The sequence below is a fragment of the Rissa tridactyla genome, chromosome 4 (assembly GCF_028500815.1).
Source record: "Rissa tridactyla isolate bRisTri1 chromosome 4, bRisTri1.patW.cur.20221130, whole genome shotgun sequence".
NCBI classification, from domain to species: Eukaryota; Metazoa; Chordata; class Aves; order Charadriiformes; family Laridae; genus Rissa; species Rissa tridactyla.
Window position 1 is genome coordinate 5,552,573 of NC_071469.1, and position 22,000 is coordinate 5,574,572.

The following is a 22,000-nucleotide window of genomic DNA, read 5'->3' on the forward strand; positions in this document are numbered from 1 at the left end:
GAGATTTGTATAACCTAGAATCAGTGCAAATTCTGTGCTATGTAATTGTATTTATAAGAAATCGGTATCGGTCTTCCTTTGGTTAGGAGGTCTTTATGCCACTGTGCAAACCTCAAAATAATTTAACCACAGCAATTTCACTATTCCCGTGTAATTTTTTTCCTTTCATATTTTCTCTAAAACCGTTTTAACGCAATCTGGTTCTGGGATAATTTTCCAAGGTCAAAGCAGCATATGATTCTACCCTTCCAAAATCTTTGTGAAGATTTAGAAGCAGAATTTAGAGCATGTGACGCATTGAGGCAAATGGCACATGCAGTTAGACAATTTAAAATTAATAAATAGAAAGCTATTCAGAAAGGACTGTAAAAATGATGAAGGGGTTGTAGGAACTGATTTATGAGGCAAGACCAGAAGTTAGATATGTATAGCTTGGTTGAAGGGATAGAAGGAAAATAACTCTTCTGAAATATGTGCAAGAACAGTCAAAGAGCAGCTTTTTGTGAATTCAGGATGGTGGACTAGACAAAAGAAGTGTTTTAGGGCTGCCGAGATAATGAGAAGGTAGAACTAAAGAATGAAGTTGTTAAGATTTCTGAAAAACTGGACAGTACATAGAAACTGATTGCTAAGGAGAAATTTCTGTATGTTCACCTTTGTTAGACCATAGGATTGATCAGTCTATCGTGTCGATACATTTTTTTTCACTTATTTGGGTTTGTGAAAGTGCTACAGGAGGACAAGAAGCTGTTCTTTATTGGAAGAAGGTGGATGACTTAAAAAAAAAAAAAAAATCTTTTTTTTTCTTGAATGTCAATGTTTTGTGAGAAAGCAGCATGTGCTCCATGTACAAATCTTATTATCGTACATTAGTAATTTTTCCTTGACAGTTATTATACCCAGAATACAGATGCAGTCTAGATACAGTAGTCACACCTTTCCTTTGATTTAATAGAATGTCATATGAATTGCCTCAAAAAGGCTGGCAGTTGTGTTAAATGATGGTTTTATGACTCAATAGGGTTTCAGTACATCACTCACCTTAATGAAAAACAATGCCTAACTAATTAAACAGCATCTATCAGCTGTTAAAATTACAGTTATTAGCATCATTCTTACAGGACTTAAGTAGAGCGGAAACCTGACAAATCTTGATTTTTGCCTTTGCATCTTAAATGGGTCTCTGGTTCTTCATTCTTTAGTACTTAAGAGATACAAAACATGGTGATATAGTTACTTAGATTACTTTTTCACAGGTTAAAGGGAATAAAATTCTTAGTTTAAAATGATAAGTAGATAGAGTGGGTTCACCCTGGCTAGCCACCGGGTGCCCACCAAGCTGCTCTGTCACTTCCCCACCTCAACAAGAGAGGGGAGAAAATACAATGAAAGCTCATGGGTCGAGATAAGGAAAGGGATATAACTTACCAATTACCATCGTGGGCACAACAGACTCAACTTCAGGAAATAAATTTATTACCAATCGAATCAGAGTAGGGTAATGAGAAATAAGAACAAATCTAAAAAACACGATCATGACATAACTTCTGAAATAGTTCTCTTTCTACACTTTCTCAGGAGAAGGAGCCATTCTAATTATGGTTTTGAGGAGGAAAAACACCCTTGGATCATGATACAAGGGCTTTGACTGTTGTGGAAATGGAATGGTGTTTGTTTGTCTCATTTCAGTTATGCAGCCATTTCAGTCTTGTTTTACAGCCCGTCCCTTTGCTCCCTAACTCTTTTCACATATGTACTGCTTGGATTTGTTATCCTAACATAGAAACTCTTCCCTCTCTAGCTGTTACATATATTTATTTTTTTTTGGTCTTTTCACAAACATTAAGGAAACTTCTCTCTTTCTGTTAACATTGTTATTCTGAACCTATTTTGAGATGCTCCCTCTGCTTTCCATCAAAGGGCACACATTAAGGATGGAAATACACAATGTGGCTTCTCCCTTCACTCCTCTTTACACCAATCCTAAAAGTGCTGTTATGAGTAAGGAGGAGGTTTTCATGGTCTTTGGCTTTGGCTTCGTGGAGGCAGTTCTGTGCTGCTGTGTGGGGATGTGTCCGTGTTAGAAGTTGTGTCCTCTACTCCTGTGCCTGCCTTTCTCCTCAATTTTTGCTAGATGCTGGTGAATTAACTAGCTGTCAGCCTGTTTATCCTGTTACTGGAAGCTCATTGCAAGTATAGCTTCTCCTGTAGACCAGGTGGTAAGAGGCATGTTTTGATGGCCACTATCCTAGGAATAGCAGGTAGACAAGATAGCGGTTTAGGAAAGCAAAGGATACCCAGGACAGGGACATATGAACAGAGCACAGATTAGTGGAACAGCATACTTTAGTCCAGGAATTTACTAAGGTAAGAAGTGGGGCGTTTGGATTTTTTTTTTTTAACACCTTTTGTCTGGGCTTCAGGGGTCATGTAGTAATCTGCAGCAGCCAGGCCTGTTGGAGGACCAAGTCCCACCAGTGCCTGCTAGCTCTCTTCTCCGTTCTTGGCAGCTACAAATTGGCATTCTCTATTATGTGCTAGTATAGACATGTTGATTTTCACTGATGCAGGCTTTGTATTCTCAGAATTTTTTTCAGTAACAAAAATGAGAAAATTTGTGTTATGAAAACAAATCTCAAAGACACTTCAAAGTAGGGTCTTTATAATCTCATGAATTGTATGTAGGGTACCTTTACTTTGACATCGCCTTTCATGTTTTTAGACGTCTCTAGCGATGGTGGTATGTTTTCATAAAGCAGATAGTGTCCTGTCTGGCTGTGCGATGTGGGTGACTTCATGCTGTGTGTTACAATGTACTAGGTTACATTGCTGTTCATAAAAAAAAGAACAATAGCTTGAAGTGTATGTGGAGGGAAGAGAGAGTATTGGAAACTGTTGGATTCTTTTGTACTGATTTTTGATATTGACTATCTTTCTACGACTTGTCTAGTTCTGCTGTCTTTGTTTTTTTCACAGTGTATTTGCAACTCATGTAGAATGATGAGTGAAATCAGGCTAGAATTTTGCTTATTAATAGAGGTGGTGAAAATGCATTTTAGATATCTACAGAAGTCTGCATCCTCATGTTGATAGTGGAAGCTCACATTGTTTTCATAATTGTTCTCTCCAGGGACAAAAAGCACGAAGCTTTCACCAACAGCAATCTAAGAGTTACTATTTTGCTTTTAAATCGAACTTAATCTAGCTTAAAAAATTGAGACAGAGCACAGCATTTGAAACCAGTAATGCTGGTTCAACTCTCCTGTTCTTTCTTTTTGTTCAGTGTGAGATCTTTGTTGATTCTCCTCCCTCTGCAATGTGCAAATATGTTTATGCACACACACGCGTGCATGTACACACACTGTTCAGTAGGCTGGTTCAAAGCCCATTGAACTTATAGTGTCTTTCACTTCCACAAGGATTACTTCAACCTGCTGTATGCTTCTGCCACTGCCCTCTTGGACAGTCCTGTATTTCACAGATAATTTTGCTGGGTTTTGAGAGAACTGCTTATAGTCGGTAAAAGTTTGTCTTGGTCCTGCTAGAATTGGGATTTATTGCTGATAACGTGCTCTGAAATGTACATAATGGTGCTGGTAATAAAATAGTAATTTAATATCATGAATAACACTGTAATGCTGCCTTTGTTCCTGACCTCCACTCCCAAAAGTCAGGGTGCTGTGCACTGCAAATTAAAGTCCTGCTTCTGGAAGGGTCCTAGAAAGCTTGTTTGCAGTTAGGCTCTTTTTCAGGAGGGCACGGGCCCATTCAAGACCTTGCATTAAAACATCATCCAAACGACAGACACGCTCGCAGTTATCTTTCATGGCTGGGGAGGGTTGGCTCAGCATTTCTCCGCTCCCTCCTTTCTTTGTGCTCTCACCACTGGTCTTGGTGGAACTTGAGGGAATCTGTGTGAATGAATTCCTCGGTAGCTGATACTGATAAAGCAAATGTGAGTCAAGACATCATTGACTCACTATGGTGATAGAGGATGTAGTCATTTGGATGCAGAGTTACTAGAAACAAAACAGTAAGGACTTGAGCGTCCCAATTTCATCTTTTTTAACTGCAGCTAAGCTTTGACTATGTTATCAAAGAGGAAAGCATAAAATCACTAGTTCAATTTCATATCCAAAAGCAAAGCAATTAAAATAAAGTTTCATACTGGTTGTTGAGGCAGGAATTAGGGTTGCAGGTAAAGAATATTTTTTATGATCATCTGTTGGATTTCCCCCGCCCCCTTTTACGGTTCCTCGCCTCAGGTTATGCGAAAGGAATGCAGTATTGTTGCAATCTCCAAATCAGAAATGCCTCCTTCAGTAACTAGTGCTATAAATCACACCTGGTTACCACGTTTGCTTGGATGAGAAACGCATCTTGCATTTTTTGGTTATGTCAATTAGGGTTATGTTTATAGGGGAAAATATTTATAATACCTAAAATTAAGGGTTTTGCTTCTGCTGATGTTTGCTTATTTATTTATTTTCACATTATAGATTAAATTAAATTTAAAAAGACACAAGAAATAAGACTAGAGTGTGTAGCAATGATGTAGAACAAAGAAAAGTGCTTAGCATGGCTTAGAGGGAAACTAGAAAGGAATTTTTTCTCAATGATCTATATTTTTCTTACCTGAATAAGATATTTGGCTCTAACCCTCCGTGGAACCAGATTAACAGGGAGTAGTCTGGACCCATGAAAACAAAATCAGTAAATCCTCTAGCACGTCAAACCACCTGGTTTGGCCCGTGTGGTGTTGAAGAGGTATAATTGCCAGTTTAGCAATGGTGATGAGTCTGCCACATTAAGTTCAATGGTTTCCACGTGGATTTTTCAGCAGAGTTGGACAGAGGAACAAGATGTGGTGGAACCAGATGAATAATGAATGACTGAAAAGATGTTAAGAGAGAACATTTAGGAAAATGCAAATAGGGTTGTGAAGGCCATAAATTGAGAAGTAGAGCACAGCGAGTGTTTACCAACATGGAACAATATTTTTCCATTACCTGTGTGCTGCTTTTTCTCTGCACAAATGGTCAGTGAGAGAACAAATTACTTTAGTGTGAAAATGGTGGAGTATTAATTTTGTATGATTTTTTGCTACTAACATATCACATCTCATTTATTATCACAGTATATATTAAAAGTCATTATAAAATGCAAGACCAGTAGTTTTCCAGGGACTCATAGGTTTTTTAGACATGTTAGAGACTCCACCCCCAAATCCCCCCACCCTACAGTTTTCATCAGCATTTAATTTTTCAGAGAGATACAGTGTCCTTCAAAATGCCACAGTAAAAGGTTGCCGTGGGCACAGGGATTCCAGATCAATTATATGGGTAGCCTTCTACAATTTATCATTTGAAGATAGCATCTGCGTGGATTTGAAAGAGTAAGCCAGTCAATATTGCAGGACATAGATAGAAGGAGACAAACTGGATAGAGTATTAGGGATAAAAATAGAACAGTGAAGCAAAAATTGCGGACAATGGTGTAAGACAAGTGCTGATGGAACCAGGTATTTAATGTAATTGCTCTCGGCATAGCGGCATGAAGAAAGAATTATTCATTTTGATATAGTAATCCATTGCTCACCCTTAGCCATTAGTAAAATCAGATAGAAGGGATTGAAAGGGTAAGGTATTAGCTGAATGAAAATGGATATAGTTATTTCAGTGTATCGTATTGCTTGGCTAATGTAGGTGAATAGAAGACTAGAGAACAACAATGCTCCCCTCACCTCCTCCCTTCCCCTCTTCCTCTCCATATAAGCATCCACTGGTATCTCTAAGAATCTTTGGAAAGATTAATAAATAATGATAAATAAGGAGGTGAATCTATTACAGAAATCTGAAATTCCTTTTCCAACAGCAGTATTTATTTCTTCAGTGCTTACTGAGACCCTATAGGAGTTTCTTTCATAAGTGAAATCAAAGCCAAAGCAAGCAGGGCTTTGGGAGTACCTTTGTGTAATCAGCAAACTAGAGGCAGTCTTTCTAGGGAACAGAGCTATTTTTTAAGAATGAGGTGATTATATTGCTTTGTTTTCTAATGGACTGTAATACATTTGGGAACAGTAGTAGCATAACCTTTTATTTGACGTAGACTTATGTAATGGTTACTCTTACAGCCAAGCGTGAAGTAGTTAGGTTTAGAATGAAATCTCATGCATTAAGAGCCTTTGAAGAAGAGAAATGGGTGAAAGAGTGGTACTAAATACTAAGGGAGAGTAGTCCACTTAGATTTACTATCTATAACTCTTCCTTCTCCCATCCCCGTAGTAATTTGTTGAGGTTTCTGTCATGGATTCTAGCCAGGGGAAAGCGATTAACTCCCTCTGTGTCCCAGATAGGCAAATTGTGTTGCACTGATGAGCACCATTTATGTAAGGGAGTAGACTTCACAGATATTCACACTTTTGTTGATCTGTATGGATTCAATGGAGGAATATGGTGGAGATCAGACTCCTGTTGTCATACTCAAGGTTTTAGCAAGGGAGTAATGGACAACAGGGTCAAATTGCTGATTCCAAACTTTAAAGCTCACAGTTGCCCAGAGATGTGCTGTGACAGTACAGCTCAGAATTTATGGTTTGGTTTACCAAATCACCTTTGGTGGCAAGAATTTGTTCCACATGTGCCTTGTGATGAACCTCATTTTTTCACCATCTTCTCCTCAGCAGCTAGGAGATTCCCAAAACATCATCTGCTTAGGGAGAGATGTATAGGATGCCTAGGGAGGAACCTCATCGTTTTTTCAGTCTGTTGCCTGCTGCAGGACGGAAAGAGCCAGTGGCTTTTCATGTTTTGTGTACTGTTTCATTTCTGATGAACTGCCAAACATGATTAGTGAAGTTAAGCAGTGTTTTCTTCAGTGAGTTACATGTCTCTATACCCATGCAGGCATTTATTACACTTCCAAGGATGAACCTTGTGTACCCCAGTGTTTTGCTTATCACATCTGTAGGAATTTTTATTTATTCCAGAATTAGCATTTGGAATGAAGCTTCAAGAACGCTTCTATTCTGAGAAGGGTAACACGTACAAATATGATTTCCTAACTTTGAATAAGTATGGGTGGTGGATGAAAGAATTTATGTGTGAGCTACTGAACGTACCACCTCTAAGAAAACAATAATAATAAAGAACAACAGACAGTTTTTGAGCTGTTTTCAATACAAAACTAATATGAAAGAACAAGCTAATGCCATCATGGGAGTTACAGCCTCATGGACTTATCTCTAATTTCACATTTTTATAAGAGAAGATTTCAAAATGCGTCATATTTGAATTGCATCCTTTTTCTGAGTTTATCTTTTATCTTTCTCTGAATTTAACTCTTACCTCTTGCAGTGTCCTTGGCAATATTGTCAAGAATATTGCTCTGACTACAGACAGAGATAGCATAGATGCCTGCTGGTTCATTAGATAGTCTTGTTCTCGAGGGATACGGCGGTAGTTCTGTGACCCATGAAATGCCCTGTGTACTCTGAACCAAAGAGTGGACAGTTTCTCCTGTTGTAAGCTTGCTCCTGCAAAGTTCTGAGAGTCAACAGTTCCTGTAGTGCCAGTACCAGGTTATTTGAGATTAACTCCATTTTAGTTGAAGTGGTCTCATTATAATCAGAAGTAGTCACATCTTACTCTTTACTCTTCAGAGGGCTTAATACAGCTCAAGAGGACATAAAAGCGTTCTTTGCTTTTTTCTGATAGAGACCAGATAATCTCCCTGAAATACAGAATTCTTGCTTGAAGTAGCTGCTGGTATTCCTGAGGATGTTAAAATATCCGGGGCTGAGGAAGAACCTCTCTGCCATAATATCCATGAGGCAACGTAATGAATGTTCCTCAGAATCCATGAATCCCTTATATAACAGAGTGTCCTCAAAGACATTGATCTGCTTTGATTGAGTCCAAGAGGCCAGAGAGTAGGTGGGGAACAGAGGCGGTGGCACTGACTTAGGTAAAAGCTCTGGATCCTGCTGGCCAGACAGACTCCGAATCAGTGAATTAGCTTGCTCGTTACATGGCTCTCATAAGCCATTTAGTGGAAGAGCAAATTAAGCAGCATCTTTAAAGAACAGTCTTTACACCCACTCAGGCACACAGCTTAGTAGCCCGTTCTGCTGCCGTGCATTCTAAAGACAAATATCAGCATATTTTCAAAGAATAATTAGAAAGAAAAAATTAAAAGGCTTGAATAATCCCGGATAAAGCAATCTGGATTTCAGTTAAGTTCTAAACATCATAGCGGCTGCTATTATACAAGAAGAATCTTGACTTGTTTTTGCTAGTTGCTTTGGCGTGTTTGAGCAAATGACTGAGCGGCTGCCGTTAGCCAAAACCTGTTCCCCCAAATGTTTCATTTTGCTTTTTGTGATTATTTTTAATCTATGTTCTCTAAGCTGCATTATCACATGTGAATTCTGGCTGCATATTTTTTAAAATAACTTATTTGCAACTGTCAGAGATACCTTATGAATAAGTTATCAACAATCCCTAAGAGCTATAGCTGCAAACATTTTAAAAAAAAGTAATATTTATAAGTCTGTGAACATTTTCTATTAATGTATTTATCAAATGAATGCAGTCACTCACTTAGGGTTAAGAAAACAGCTCCTCTCTGTTATAAACACCACCACATCACTTGCGTTTTCTCTAATACTAACACGTCAGTGGCAGCTTTCTGATTTAAACGATCTTTTATGAAAAGTTCAATTTAAATAAACTGGTTTTATCCTCAGAGATCTCAAGGCTCTTGAGGACCATTCCCCAAACCAACCACAGGCATTTAATAATGCATCGTAAATTGCCGGCGTAATGATGGAAAGCACAAGGGAGAGTGGAACTGCAAATTTTTAGTTTTTCTTAGAGAGGAGCAGAATTTAGTCAAACAATAAAAGGAAAATCTCACTTAGAGGGACGGTGGATAGTCCGGACAGCAAGCTTTGAAGTCTGGTGCTGTCTTTCACGATAGCATTGTGATGTTTTGAGGAATGATGAGCAAAATGACTGCAGCTGAAATATCCTGGCTCCAAAAAGTTGGTCATATTATTGGAAAGGTTATGAAAAGCTCTCTTTAAAATTCATTCAAATTTTTTAAGGGGAAAAAAAAAAAGTAACATAAGGACACTAATGATTGTGTATTATTGTAAGGATGTAGAAGAGGAGCTCATCTTGTGCCTAGGGTTTTGGGAAACAATAGCGTTCCTGTATGGCTGCTGGGTGGACTGTTTACCAATGTAGCTGAGAAACAGGTAGCAAAGGGGTGCTGATGTTGTGATCTTTGTTTGAGAGTGACCAGTTTCTCTATGGAGAACGACTGGTAAAAGAATTTAAGCCTAACAGTATTGAAATAAAGAGAAGGAAGGTAACTTCACTTGAATTTTTATTTTTGTCCTTCTCAGGAATGTTACATTAGTTCAGGGCGGGTCTGCACTGGAGAGTATGACTGGTTAAGTCTGATTTGCATATGAGTGTGTGCTTTTAAATATTTCTTTGTTTGTTTGTTTAACCTGATAGTTATAAGTTGTCATCACTAGAGGGACAGTTAAATTGATAGAACGCAGATTTGGAATATTGATACTTTTGTCCTGATCATAACGGAGGTATATCAATGTAAAGCACTTCTACGCTGTGCCCGGAGGAAAAGGCTGAACCATTTTAATGATGCTCTAAAAGTCAAAGTGATAGTACTTCCTGATGTTATTATATTGATAGTTATTTTATTGCTTATGGATTCCCAGGTGATGCTACACCAGCCCTAATTTATGAAGGCAGTTTTAGCTAGTTAGTTACTTAACAACAGTAGGGTAATGTTTCTCAGCCTTATGGAAAGGGAAACTTTCCTTTGGCTTACCTGCTTTTGTTTTGGGTTGTTTCCCACCCTCTGCCTGGGCAGCAGCTCTGTCCCTCAAAGTCAGAGGAATGGTGGGTCACCTACGTTTGCACTGCTGCCCTGCCTTGGAGGAGATTAATTGCTATCAAGGAGCCCAAGTTGCTAAATATTTTTAAGGTTAGCCTAAACATTTGCAGCCAATAATTAGTCTTTTCTCACTTGGGCAACTAGGGGAGGCTAAGCTGTTGCCAGCTCACAGGGAACTGCTGACTGCTGCTGTCTAATGCTTTCTGGCCCCCTGAGAGTTGTATTGCACCATTTGAGAAATCCACCCTGTGTGAGAGGTAAAAACCAGGTGCAGGGTATGTTGGATATATGCGAAAAAAGACAGGCAGCGGAAGGGGAAAAAAAAGGGAAGGAGAGATGAAGTCAAGTAAGTCTGGCAGTGGAAAGGAGATAAGAGCAGGAGAGGACAGAATCAGGGAGAATCTGGAGAACAAAAAGTGAGTGTAATGAACAAGGAGCTGCTAAGTCAGTGGAGTGAAACCAGCATGTATTCATTTTTGCATAAGCATAGGGTGACTGAAATTTTAGGACCTCTCTTGTGCTTCACCACTGTTATGCTCCACTGTTTGGAAACTGTTTATATGATTCTGTCAGTTTGTGAACATATTTTAAAACTTAATATTATTTAAATAACAACACAGGCTGATTTTACATTTTTTAAAAATCCAGCTTATTTAACTTAAATCCAACTTATTAACTTGAATTAGAATCACAGAATCATTTAGGTTGGAAAAGACCCTTGGGATCATCAAGTCCAACCATCAACTCCACTCTACAAAGTTCTCCCTTACACCATATCCCCCAACACCACATCTCAATGAGTCTTAAACACCTCCAGGGATGGTGACTCCACCACCTCCCTGGGCCGCCTATTCCAGTATCTGACCGCTCTTTCTGTGAAGAATTCTTTCCTAATGTCCAGCCTAAACCTACCCTGTTGCAGCTTGAACCCATTCCCTCTTGTTCTATCGCTGATTACCTGTGAGAAGAGACCAGCACCAACCTCTCTACAATGTCCTTTCAAGTAGTTGTAGAGAGCAATGAGGTCTCCCCTCAGCCTCCTCTTCCTCAAACTAAACAGCCCCAGCTCCTTCAATCACTCCTCATAAGATTTATTCTCCAGGCCCTTCACCTTCGTTGCCCTCCTCTGCACTCGCTCCAGCACCTCGATATCTCTCTCGTATTGAGGTGCCCAGAACTGGACACAATCCTCAAGGTGTGGCCTCACCAGTGCTGAGTACAGGGGGACAATCACCTCCCTCCTTCTGCTGGTCACACTATTTCTAATACAAGCCAGGAGGCCATTGGCCCTCTTGGCCACCTGGGCACGCTGCTGTCTCATGTTCAGCCGCTTGTCAATTAGAACCCCCAGGTCCTTTTCTGCCAGGCAGCTCTCCAGCCACACTGCCCCAAGCCTGTAGCGCTGCATGGGGTTGTTGTGGCCCAAGTGCAGGACCTGGCACTGGGCCTTGTTGAAGCTCATACCGTTAGCATTGGCCCATCAGTCCAATCTGTCCAAGTCCCTCTGTAGAGCCTCCCTATCCTCATGTAGATCAACACTCCTGCTTAGCTTCGTGTCATCTGCAAACTTGCTGATGATACACTGTATGTCCTTATCAAGGTCATCAATAAAGATGTTAAACAGAAATGGTCCCAACACTGAGCCCTGAGGGACACCACTTGTGACCGGCCGCCAGCTGGATTTAACTCCATTGACCACCACTCTTTGGGACCGCCCAGCCAGCCAGTGCTTGATCCAGCAGATCGTATGCTCATCCAGGCCGTGAGCCGCCAGTTTTTCCATGAGAATTCTGTGGGGGACAGTGTCAAATGCTTTTCGAAAGTCTAGGTAGACAGTGTCCACAGCCTTTCCCTCATCCAATAATCGTGTCATCTTGTCATAGAAGGAAATCAGGTTTGTCAGGCAGGATCTGCCTTTCCTAAACCCACACTGACTAGGCCTGATCCCCTGCTTGTCTGTTATATGAGTTGTAATGGCACTCAAGATGATCTGCTCCATGACCTTCCCTGCTACCGAGGTCAGACTGACAGGCCTATAGTTTCCCGGATCCTCCTTTCTGCCTTTTTTGTAGATGGGCGCTACATTTGCTACCCTCCAGTCCATTAAGACCTCCCCAGTTAGCCATGACTTCAGGTAGATCATGGAAAGTGGCTTGGCGAGCACGTCTGCCAACTCTTTCAGCACTCTTGGATGTAACCCATCCGGTCCCATAGACTTGTGCGCATCCAAGCGGTGTAGCAGGTCAATTGAAAGAGGGGAGGGGAATTTGCCCCCCCATTAATAATGTTTTCTAGTTGAGAGTTATGAATTAGAGATCAGAGCTTTCTGCAAAACTCTTCCATTTTTTTCCACCGTCTTTGCTTCTCTGTCTTTGCTTCCTTACAGAGTGCTTGAAAATTAGAATTTACTTTGGGAAAATGTTCTCCCCAACCAGAAAGTGAGTAATGGGGAGAGAGTTGCAAATGGAGGAACTGATTCTGATACTTAGCAGATTTCCAGTGACATCATCTGTTGGTGCTCTGGAACACTTCAGAGTTTGTTTCATTTTGTTTTTATTTGAATATTATTGTCTTCCAGTAGTTAAACTATGAAGCCCCAAACAACAGGTGATAATACTGCCAACGTCCAGATGGATTATTATTAAATGCATGCAAACAGTGCTCTGCAGTTCCAGAGGCAGAGAGCACTTTGTTTCAAGATTTTTCACTCCTGATTATTGCAGGACTAGCAGTTTAAAAAAACAGTAGGTCCATTTCACCTTTTGGGTGAATGGACAAAACTCCCATTGCCATAAACAGGAACTGTGCCCTCTTTACACTGGAGTTTAATTTGGTTTGATGTGACTTGTTGGAGGACACAAACAGTAAAAGGATGCTCTAGTTGTGATTTGGTGTCTCATTGTCGCATTTAAATATTTTCAATATTTAGCAATAGGATTCCAAGTCAGGCATGAAAAGAGTTTAGTGATTTGTAAAGTACATTTGCAGATGAGAAGACCTTTTTCACTGGCTGTAGGTTGAACACCATTTGTATCATCTTTCCATCCCATCTTGTTTTGCTTGGTTGGTTGATAAGAGATGACGAGTTCCTGCTGTGCAGCAAAAAGCATGTCAGGTGCTAAGCAGGTAGCTCCACTGGGATACTTCTCTTGTGTTTTGTCCCGGTGTACTCACAACATGGCACAAATAGTAAAAGATAATTTGTGTATATTTCCTTGCAAGTTCACAAACACTGTCTAGAACTCTAAGGAGTAATGGTGATAACTGATTAGCTATAGGGTAGGTGAGTACTGCAGTAAAAAGAGCTCTGTATGGGCAATGAACCTTATTTCGCTAACTTACGGAAACACTAGAACCCTGTAGAATGGCACTCACTTATCAAACCAACCCACCCTGTAACATAATGGTCCTTACTGAAAATCTGAAGCCCCAGTGTCTTTGTTGTTGCAAAGAGCTAGCTTATGTAGATGGAAGCTGGTGATATGTGAGTGATCATTATGCTGTGTCAAGTCTCATTTTAAAGACCATAAGTATACCTTTTTAAAAGAAAAACAAACTACTTCACCAGTCTAGAGAGAAACATAAATCACATATTTTTATCACCTCAAAAGACCACTAGAAGATGAGCTCTAATATTTCAAATGCGACAAGCAATCTATACACATGAATCACAATTTGAGTTCCATTACAACTGAGCTGATATATACCACTATGTGCTTTATGGATTTTACTCCTAACAATATTAAGTAAAAACCCAAACCTCTTTGTGATGAATACCTAACCTTTTACAAGGATTTGTAGAGTTGTGGTCCAGAACAACAGCTTTAGTGTGGCCCTACAGGCTTTAATAAGAAAATACTATGACCAGTTTTGACCTCTCAATATTATCCTTTGTAAAGGAAATGCTTGTATTAGTAGAAGGCTAATACTGCAAAGGTAAAAGAAAATGGGAAATACTGAAAGGGTTTATGGAAAATGCATCAAGAAAGATTGAGAAGAGAGTTAAATAAATGAGCAAAGTTTGAAGATCTTTTGTTCCTTCTGCTTCCTTTGTTAGGCCCAGTCTTTTTCTTCCTGGACTCAAGGACTTCTGCAGCAACCTGGTGTCAGTTGTTCTCAAATCCTCTATTCATAGTCAAGGCATCACTTGAAGTCCTTAGTCTCCTTTTGAGAAATTCTCCCACGGTGATATTTTCATAAGGTTAATTTTCAGGTGAATTGGTTGCTGTTTTGACATTCTTGCTTTCTTTTCAGACATCTTTTCGTTCCTTTCTTTTTTATGCTAGAAAATTATTAGATATGCAAGAACAAAACTCCTCAAAGCAATGCTCCAAAAGCCTATTAAAAAGAGGCTGCAAGCAGAACAGTGTGAACGCACGTCAACACCTGAGTGTTTCCCAAGTGGCTCTAGCACTCAGTGGTGTGATAACGAGACATGTGGGAGGATTTTTCTTGGCTTTTATCTTCCATATATTGATGCTCCCGACTTTTTAAAATTCATTTCATAAAGTGTTGCTGCAAGAGAAACAACGGAAATGCAAGAATGAGATAGTTCAAGGTGTTTGCAGTGGTATACGAAGTCTTTTGCCTCCAGGCCATCATTTCTAATTCCGCACAAGTTGGCAGCAGTCAGAAATCACTGCCAAATGACAGCTGTTTGGTGGCCAACACGAAGTGATTTAGCTAGTAGCTCCTACTGGACAGATGTCTGTAGTATAGAACGTGTTGAGTATAGCTGGCATGTGTTTCATTTTCAGAGACTGGAAAATGTGGCTGTATCTCAACCGCAGCTACTTTGGTTTGTGAAGGTTAAACAGGATACCTGAATTTAGGCAACCAAGAACTCAGAACGTGCACAATTAGACGCCCCCCCACCTTCTGGGGTTAAATCCTGATGTTATGGTGCTAACCCCTTGTAGCACTTCCATTGCGTCTCCATAAGCACCGTGTGGTGAGGGAGAAGGGAGACTGTAGCTTGGTCCCTGTAGGTGGCTGCGCAGAGGGGTGTGGTAGGAGGCCACACTGTGGGGTGACCAACCCATCTGTACCCCACGGGCTGAGCGATTTCTTCAGCTGGGTTGTCAATTAATACTTATTCTTCAGTGTGAGCAATCAATAACAAGGAGAAAGTAATAGAGGGGAAAAAATGAATCTGATTCATCTTTCTTTGTGTGGACGTATGTAACACTAGAATTAATCTTTTGAAAACCATGAATTACTTTATGTAAAATCTGCGCTACTTAGCGGAAAATCTATCCTACTGAGAAAAAAAATCAAGAGAATTCTTCAGTATAATATCTGGTTTTGTGGGGAAGGAAGGAGGAAGATTTTACAGTTTACAATATCACAGAGCCTTGGGATATTTAAACAGGCAAGGAAATGATAGGTTTGATTCACTGTTGTGAAAACAGTTTTGAATTTTGGATTTGAAGCAGCAGTAGAGATTGCTCAAGCAAACAGAGATATGGGATCAAGTTTCCACTCGCTCCTTAGCAATCTTTTTTTTTTTTTTTCAATTGGCATGATGTAAAACAGGCTTAAAACAGGCTTGTATGACTGGCTCAATCATCTGCTTGTGTGGGATGCGGAAGTGGCGCAGAGCGCTGTTCAGTAACTCCTGTGGCAGAAGTGGTTTTCAAGGACAGGGCATTGTCACAGCACTTGGATGAATCTGGAGGGCTGGAATACTCCCTGATCAACTCAGCGGTTAAATCTGCTACATTGGCCTGACAAACGTTGCCATGTCATATCTGTCAAAGCACTGCATCTGATACCATGCTGTAGAGTTACTGTGCCTTTGTGCTTTAGTTTAGCAGTGAGACGGAGTTAGGATTTTCAGTGTTGCATGCTTCTGACACTATTTTATGTTTGAAGACTCTGCGTCAGTTTATATTTTTTAACATTGTTGTAGAAAAAAACCCCTAAATTCTACTAAATTTACCTTGTTCTTTAACACTAAAGTTAAACCAGATTGCCTTTGGAGTTGTAAATGGAATTTATTTTCTCTTATTTTCTAATATTGTATCATGTTATTAATTTACTAAGCCTGACTGTAACTTTCCTTGGTGGTTCTTCCCTGCAGATATTGATGAGTGCGCTGCCAAGATGCATTATTGTCATGCCAATACTGTGTGCGTTAACTTGCCTGGATCCTATCGTTGTGACTGTGTCATGGGATATGTCCGTGTGGATGATTTCTCCTGTACAGGTGAGCTCTCAGGTATACAGCAATAATGGTATTATACTGTGTGTTGTGTGTATTACTTAGCTTCTAACTAGTCCCTGTGCCATACCAAATCCCACATACTAGCTGGCCCTCTGCTGGCATAAAATTTAGGCACAAGTGAGATAGGATTCTATAGGTAAATGTGCTATGAGGTACCTCTCCTATGTATGGGCCCTTTGGGATTAGTTGGGAAGGTGGCTCAAGAAGCCCTGTGGTGCATGCACTGAGTGCTGTTGTCAACCAGGACGTGGTCCCTTCATGTCCCACAGCTGGCGTGTGTGTAAGGTGCAAAGGCTGTAGCGCAGTGAGAAGAAGTAACATTTTATACCTGTGGTTTGAAACTGGTCACTGGATTGAAATATGAGAAGTTTTCCAGGAGGAGAAGTTTGCTGGACAGAGCTAAAACAAATACGTAAAAGGAAAACTGAAAACATGTAAAGTCCTCAAACCCAGTTATTGTTATTAGGTGGTATGGAAATTGTTGTTATTAATGCTGAGAATTAGCGTCTCCAGAACTATGACACATGTTATCTAGAAAAGAGAACAAGTGTGATAGCATTAGACAGTAAATCTCATGATTCTTTTTTAATACCTGTCAGCAAAATGAGGTCTAAAAATTCTTACTGGAAAGTAGGTAGGTCTCATTTCCATCTAGAGGTTTTTAAGGGACCTTCTCTGGCAATCTCTGTGAAAAACGTGAGCAGCTGCTGAAATGCTCAGCCCAGCTATACCTGACTGGATAACATCTTTCAATCACAATGCTCCAGAAAGGCTGATCTCAGGATTATTTTGATGGTGCACCTGTCTGGCAAAGGAGGAAAATATCGGGCAGATTTATTGAACTGAAAATAAGTCAGATTGACACAATATACCATGTTTAGAATTGTGTTGGGTGAGCTATTTTCTCAAGTGGAAAGATGGCACAGGAGTATTCAATATAAGAATGATTTCCAGCCCGGAATAATTACATTGTAATGTATATTATCCTTAGGGAAGGTCATAGGAAATGCTGACTTTCATGGTGACAGCATGTCTTGTAGCTAAGATTATGCAGTTTATAAAAACTGTAGGAAAGTCCTGCCCACCTCTTGAGAGAGGATGATACTAAATAGCGATCAGGAAACGGATTTTTATTTTGCCCAGGGAGTCATTGTTTCTATATAATCTCTGTCTTTTGAGTAAACTTTTGAGTTTTCTTGATTTTTTACAATCTGCCATGTCAGAAAAGTTTCAGACTTTAAATTTGGTTCTAAATTTGTGTGCTGTGTGAGGTAGCGGCCTTCAGTGATGGGGAAAGGGTAATTGGTAATCTGACACTTGCTTTCCATATATGCAGTACTGATTTCCTAATGTTCCTTTCCTTCCAGCAAGTCGCTATTATTAGGAATGCAAATAGTTTAGAAAGCAGGGTTTTTGCGATTTACAGCAAAAGTGTGAAATACAAAGACAAGTTGCTTGACAGTAATGGGTGAATATTCATTTAAAGTGCATACACACAAAAAAAATCTACAACAGGTATAAGAACAAAATAATAGAATGAGTGAGATAACTGTTTCTTGCAGGTTTATTATCTTGCTAAAATGACTTCTTTTTTGACATCACCATTAAAAAGCACAACAAGTATGTAACACAGATGAGGAGAAACTTGTTTCATTGCCTGTTGTATCTAGAAATAATTGTATGTTATAATAATAAATGTATTTAAAGTAAGTATTGTGCAATAGAAGCACTAGTCCTGTTTTTTAATCTTGCATTATGATAGAATCACAGACTGGTTTGGGTTGGAAGGTACCTTAAAGATCATCTAGTTCCAATCCCCCTGCCCTGGGCAGGGACGCCTCCCACTAGACCAGGTTGCTCAAAGCCCCATCCAGCCTGGCCTTGGACACCTCCAGGGATGGGGCAGCCACAACCAGTTCCAGTGTCTCACCACCCCCACAGTAAAGAATTTCTTCCTAATTTCTAATTTAAATTTCCCCCCTTTCAGTTTCAAACCATTACCCCTTGTTCTATTGCTACACTTCCTGATAAAGAGTCATCTTTCCTGTAGGGCCCCCTTTAAGTACTGGAAGGGGCTCCAAGGTCTCCCTGGAGCCTTCTCTCCTCCAGGCTGAAAAACACCAACTCTCTCAGCCTGTCCTCACAGGAGAGGTGCTTCAGCCCTCTGTTCATCTTTTTGGCCTCCTCTGGACTCGTTCCAACAGGTGCATGTCCTTCTTATGTTGGGGACCCCGGAGCTGGATGCAGTACTCCAGGTGGGGTCTCACTAGAGCAGAGTAGAGGGGCAGAATCACCTCCCTTGACCTGCTGGCCACGCTTCTTTTAATTCAGCCCAGGATGCAGTTGGCTCATGTTGAGCTTCTCATCAACCAACACCTCCAGGTCCTTCTCCTCAGAGCTGCTCTCAATCCATTCTTCACCCAGCCTATATTTGTGCATGGGATTTCCCCGAGCCATGTGCAGGACCTTGCATTTGTCCTTGTTGAACTTCATAAGGTTTGAACCCCTCAAGCCTGTCCAGGTCCCTCTGGATGGCATCCCTTCCCTCCAGTGTGTTGACTGCTCCACACAGCTTGGTGTTATCAGCAAACTTGCTGAGGGTGCACTCAATCCCACTGTCCATGTTGCCAACAAAGATGTTAAACAGCACTGGTCCCAATACTGACCTCTGAGGAATACCAGTTGTCTCTGGTCTCCAGATGGATATTGAGCCGTTGACCGCAACACTTTGAGTGCAACCATCCACCCAATTTCTTGTCCACCAAGTGGACCAAACCCATGTCTCTCCAATTTAGAGACAAGGATGTGTGAACAGTGTCAAACACTTTGCTCAAGTCCCTGTAGTTGATGTCAGTTGCGCTTCTGCCATTGTAGAAGCCCACCAAATTTGTCTTTAACAATAACAAAAAAAATCAGGCAACAAATACTTAACTAGTTCCCCATCATGCTGGCACCAATGTATAGCAGGCACAAGTGAAATAAATTGTCGGTATTACTAAGTTCTTAAAATTTATTTCTCTTTATTCAAACAAAATAAGTGAGAAACTGTCTTGTTATCGAACGATGCATTTGGGGACAAATCTGAAAGCCTGAGATGAGTTGGTGTTCTGGTTACAACTGAGTTGTGTATACATGGGGTCAGGCTCTAATGGGTTCAAGTTATCTTGAACAAGTTAACAAGTTGCAAATGTAAGCACTTAAGGCGTGTGCACAGCATTGCATGTATTTTGTACACTGTTGACCTAGAAGGAGAGTTGTTCCACAGAGCAGGAGGTATCATATTTTGGGAAGTCTGAGTCTAATTCATTGACACACAAAGTCATCATCTGCACTTGCGCAGTTTCTGTGTGTGGCTTGGCAGGTCTGTGCCTGGTGGCCCTGGGGGCTGGCCCCTGTGCTCCAGTGGCTTTCAAAAGGTGGAAAGCAGTGATATGTGGAAGCTGTAAGTCAGAAACAATTTTTAAGCTGAATGGAATATTTCAATTTGATATTGAGGGGATTATCTTTATAATAAGAAATGAAGTGAATATTGAAATGCGAGGCTGACTTGAAGTGAACAAAATTAAATTCATTGGGGTATTGCTGAATTTTAAATACGCAGCTTCCAGTGTGTTTTCTTATAACCCTGTATCTTTCTCAAATTAAACTAATTTGTACTGCTTTGGTGTTGGTGAACCTTTTTTTCCCCCGAAACAATTTTTGAAAAATTTTTACCATTTCTGATCATGAGAACTGTGCAGTAGGAACTTCCTGTGGTTATCAGTAAGAAGCTGCGCTGATTGCACAGAAAACGCAGCCACAGAGACAGAGTGACTAAAGTAATATTCTGGATGAAGTCAACAGTTATATTAAATTCTGTACTATGATTTCAAGTTAGGAGGTAGCTATTTTAATATCAATATTCAGCCTAGCAATAACTTTAACCTACGTTCACCAAGAAGAGTACATTGGTGTTTCTCAGCTCACCTATTCCTAGAGCTCTGAGCTCTGAATTAAGTTGTTGAGTGAAAGACAGTTTTATTAAGAGAAGTTACCCTTGAATAGGAAGCTTCTTTCACTCTCTTCCTGGGACACTGACAGGTTGTTTATCTGTTCTCAGGTAAATCAGTCTTGCCCATTCTGAAAATGGCAGCGAAATTTGCTGCTCCAGATGCTCTTATTTACTGGAATCTACTGATTTAAAGTATTTTATTGACTTCCACAGGTTTTCACTCTGCTTTCATGTTGAAAATAAGTTCTCCTGGGTTGCTTTCTTCTAACGTACCAGTTTGGGAGTTTGCTTCAGAAGTGCTTTATTCAAGTTAACGCTTTTCGAAGCATTATAAATTACATGATAAAAATATCGTAATTTTAGTTTTGATGGGCTGCATCTGTTCTCTGGTGTGATTTTGAAAATGCATGTATATGATTTTCTGTAGTTTGAAACTATAATACATAGTTTCTATGTCCCACTGCCATTCAATCAGGTAAACAAATGCTGTTTCATCTTAATAGGCTATAAGTTATCTGTAATAACCAGGTATATTATGCTGATATGAAGAGGAAAGAGCGTAGGTGGGTCTCATCTCTTTTTGCATAGTACTGGCATTTGCTATGAAGACAATCATGATGAAGATTCCTGGTCTTTAATATCTATGATAAACATTTTAAAAAATATCCCTCATTTTGCGGTATTTTCCTTGGGGCTGCATAGGAGACTGAAAACTTCCTAAAATCCTGCAGCTATTCAAAGAGTAAGTTATGTCATTTTGTGTAGTCACTCCTGGGCTTCAATGGTCTATTTTGGGGTTTTAATTTTTTTTTTTTAATATCCTACAAATATTCTCTAATTATGTACTAAAGCTTAAAAAAACCTTTACAAATGAGAGTGCCAAGAGATTTTTATTCCTCTATTTGCATGTATTACTCATGGCCCTTCTACAAAATGAAGAAACTTCCTCTGAACTTGAGAATGACTTGGCCCGTTTTGCCCCAGGGGCTTCTTTTCAAGAAATAGCATGGAAAGTTATCTGGCCACCCAACATATGTCAGCAGCACGTTCTGCCAAAACGTGGTGCGACCTATATGCGAACATCCTTCTCTTTATGCCCCAAGCTATGCTGTCAGATGTTTTTCCTCTGTGAAAGGAATCCACCTCCAGATTTTACTGTGGAATCGTGTAGTTCTGCGTGATGTCTGTGCTTTTAACCCTTTTTCAGTCCTCGTTTTGTGTGATAATGTTCACAGAGCTTGTTTCACCTTTGGCTTCTCTCAGTAATGAGTCACTAAAATAATTATATGTTACTTGCAAAAAGCAAGCCTTTATCTGCCACAGAGGAAATATTTGCAAAATACATCATTCAGTATTTTAATTTTGTGGCAAAATTGAAGTTCTATAGAGATATATTGTTTAGAAGAAGTCTTAGAATTTAAATGTTAGTCTGTAGTTTATATGCTAATTTGAAGTACAATATGGGTAGAGAAGAGGAAGTAAGAAAACCTAATGATTTTGATGGGATATCCCATAAGTCCCTTCACTTCTGTCCTATGTGGCTTCTGGAGTAGCATTCAGTTTTGAATCTAACACACGTTTCAGAACAAGCTCTTCTGCAGCGTGTTATTGGAAAAGTTGTGCCTAAAGCATAGAAAAATGTAAAGTTCTGAGAAACCTCAATTTCAAGGGAAAAAAACAGCAGCCCCCTTCTCCAGGTCTTCCCTTCTTCCTCTCCCCTATTTGTGAAAGGCAAGTCAACTGCAGAAATTTCCTGCTTCGGTGAGAACAAATGTTGTTCAAATTGTTTGCTGTCACTAAAATTGATGCCTTTAGATTTTTGTTGCTGGAGTTTACCTGTCAGGTTCAAGGTGGTG

The 22,000-nt window shown here is 40.0% G+C and overlaps 1 protein-coding gene across 3 annotated transcripts in view; it reads left to right on the forward strand.

Annotated features, from left to right (window-relative positions):
• NELL1 (neural EGFL like 1) overlaps nt 1-22,000 on the forward strand; it is a 292,766-nt gene that overhangs the window by 126,286 nt on the left and 144,480 nt on the right. For 2 of the 3 annotated variants that reach the window (XM_054200528.1, XM_054200530.1), the window contains exon 13: nt 16,010-16,135. The exons of the other annotated variant lie outside the window; for it this stretch is intronic. In XM_054200528.1, coding sequence (XP_054056503.1) covers nt 16,010-16,135 — 126 coding nt within the window. The remainder of the gene's footprint in view (nt 1-16,009; nt 16,136-22,000) is intronic. 3 annotated transcript variants of the gene reach the window in all.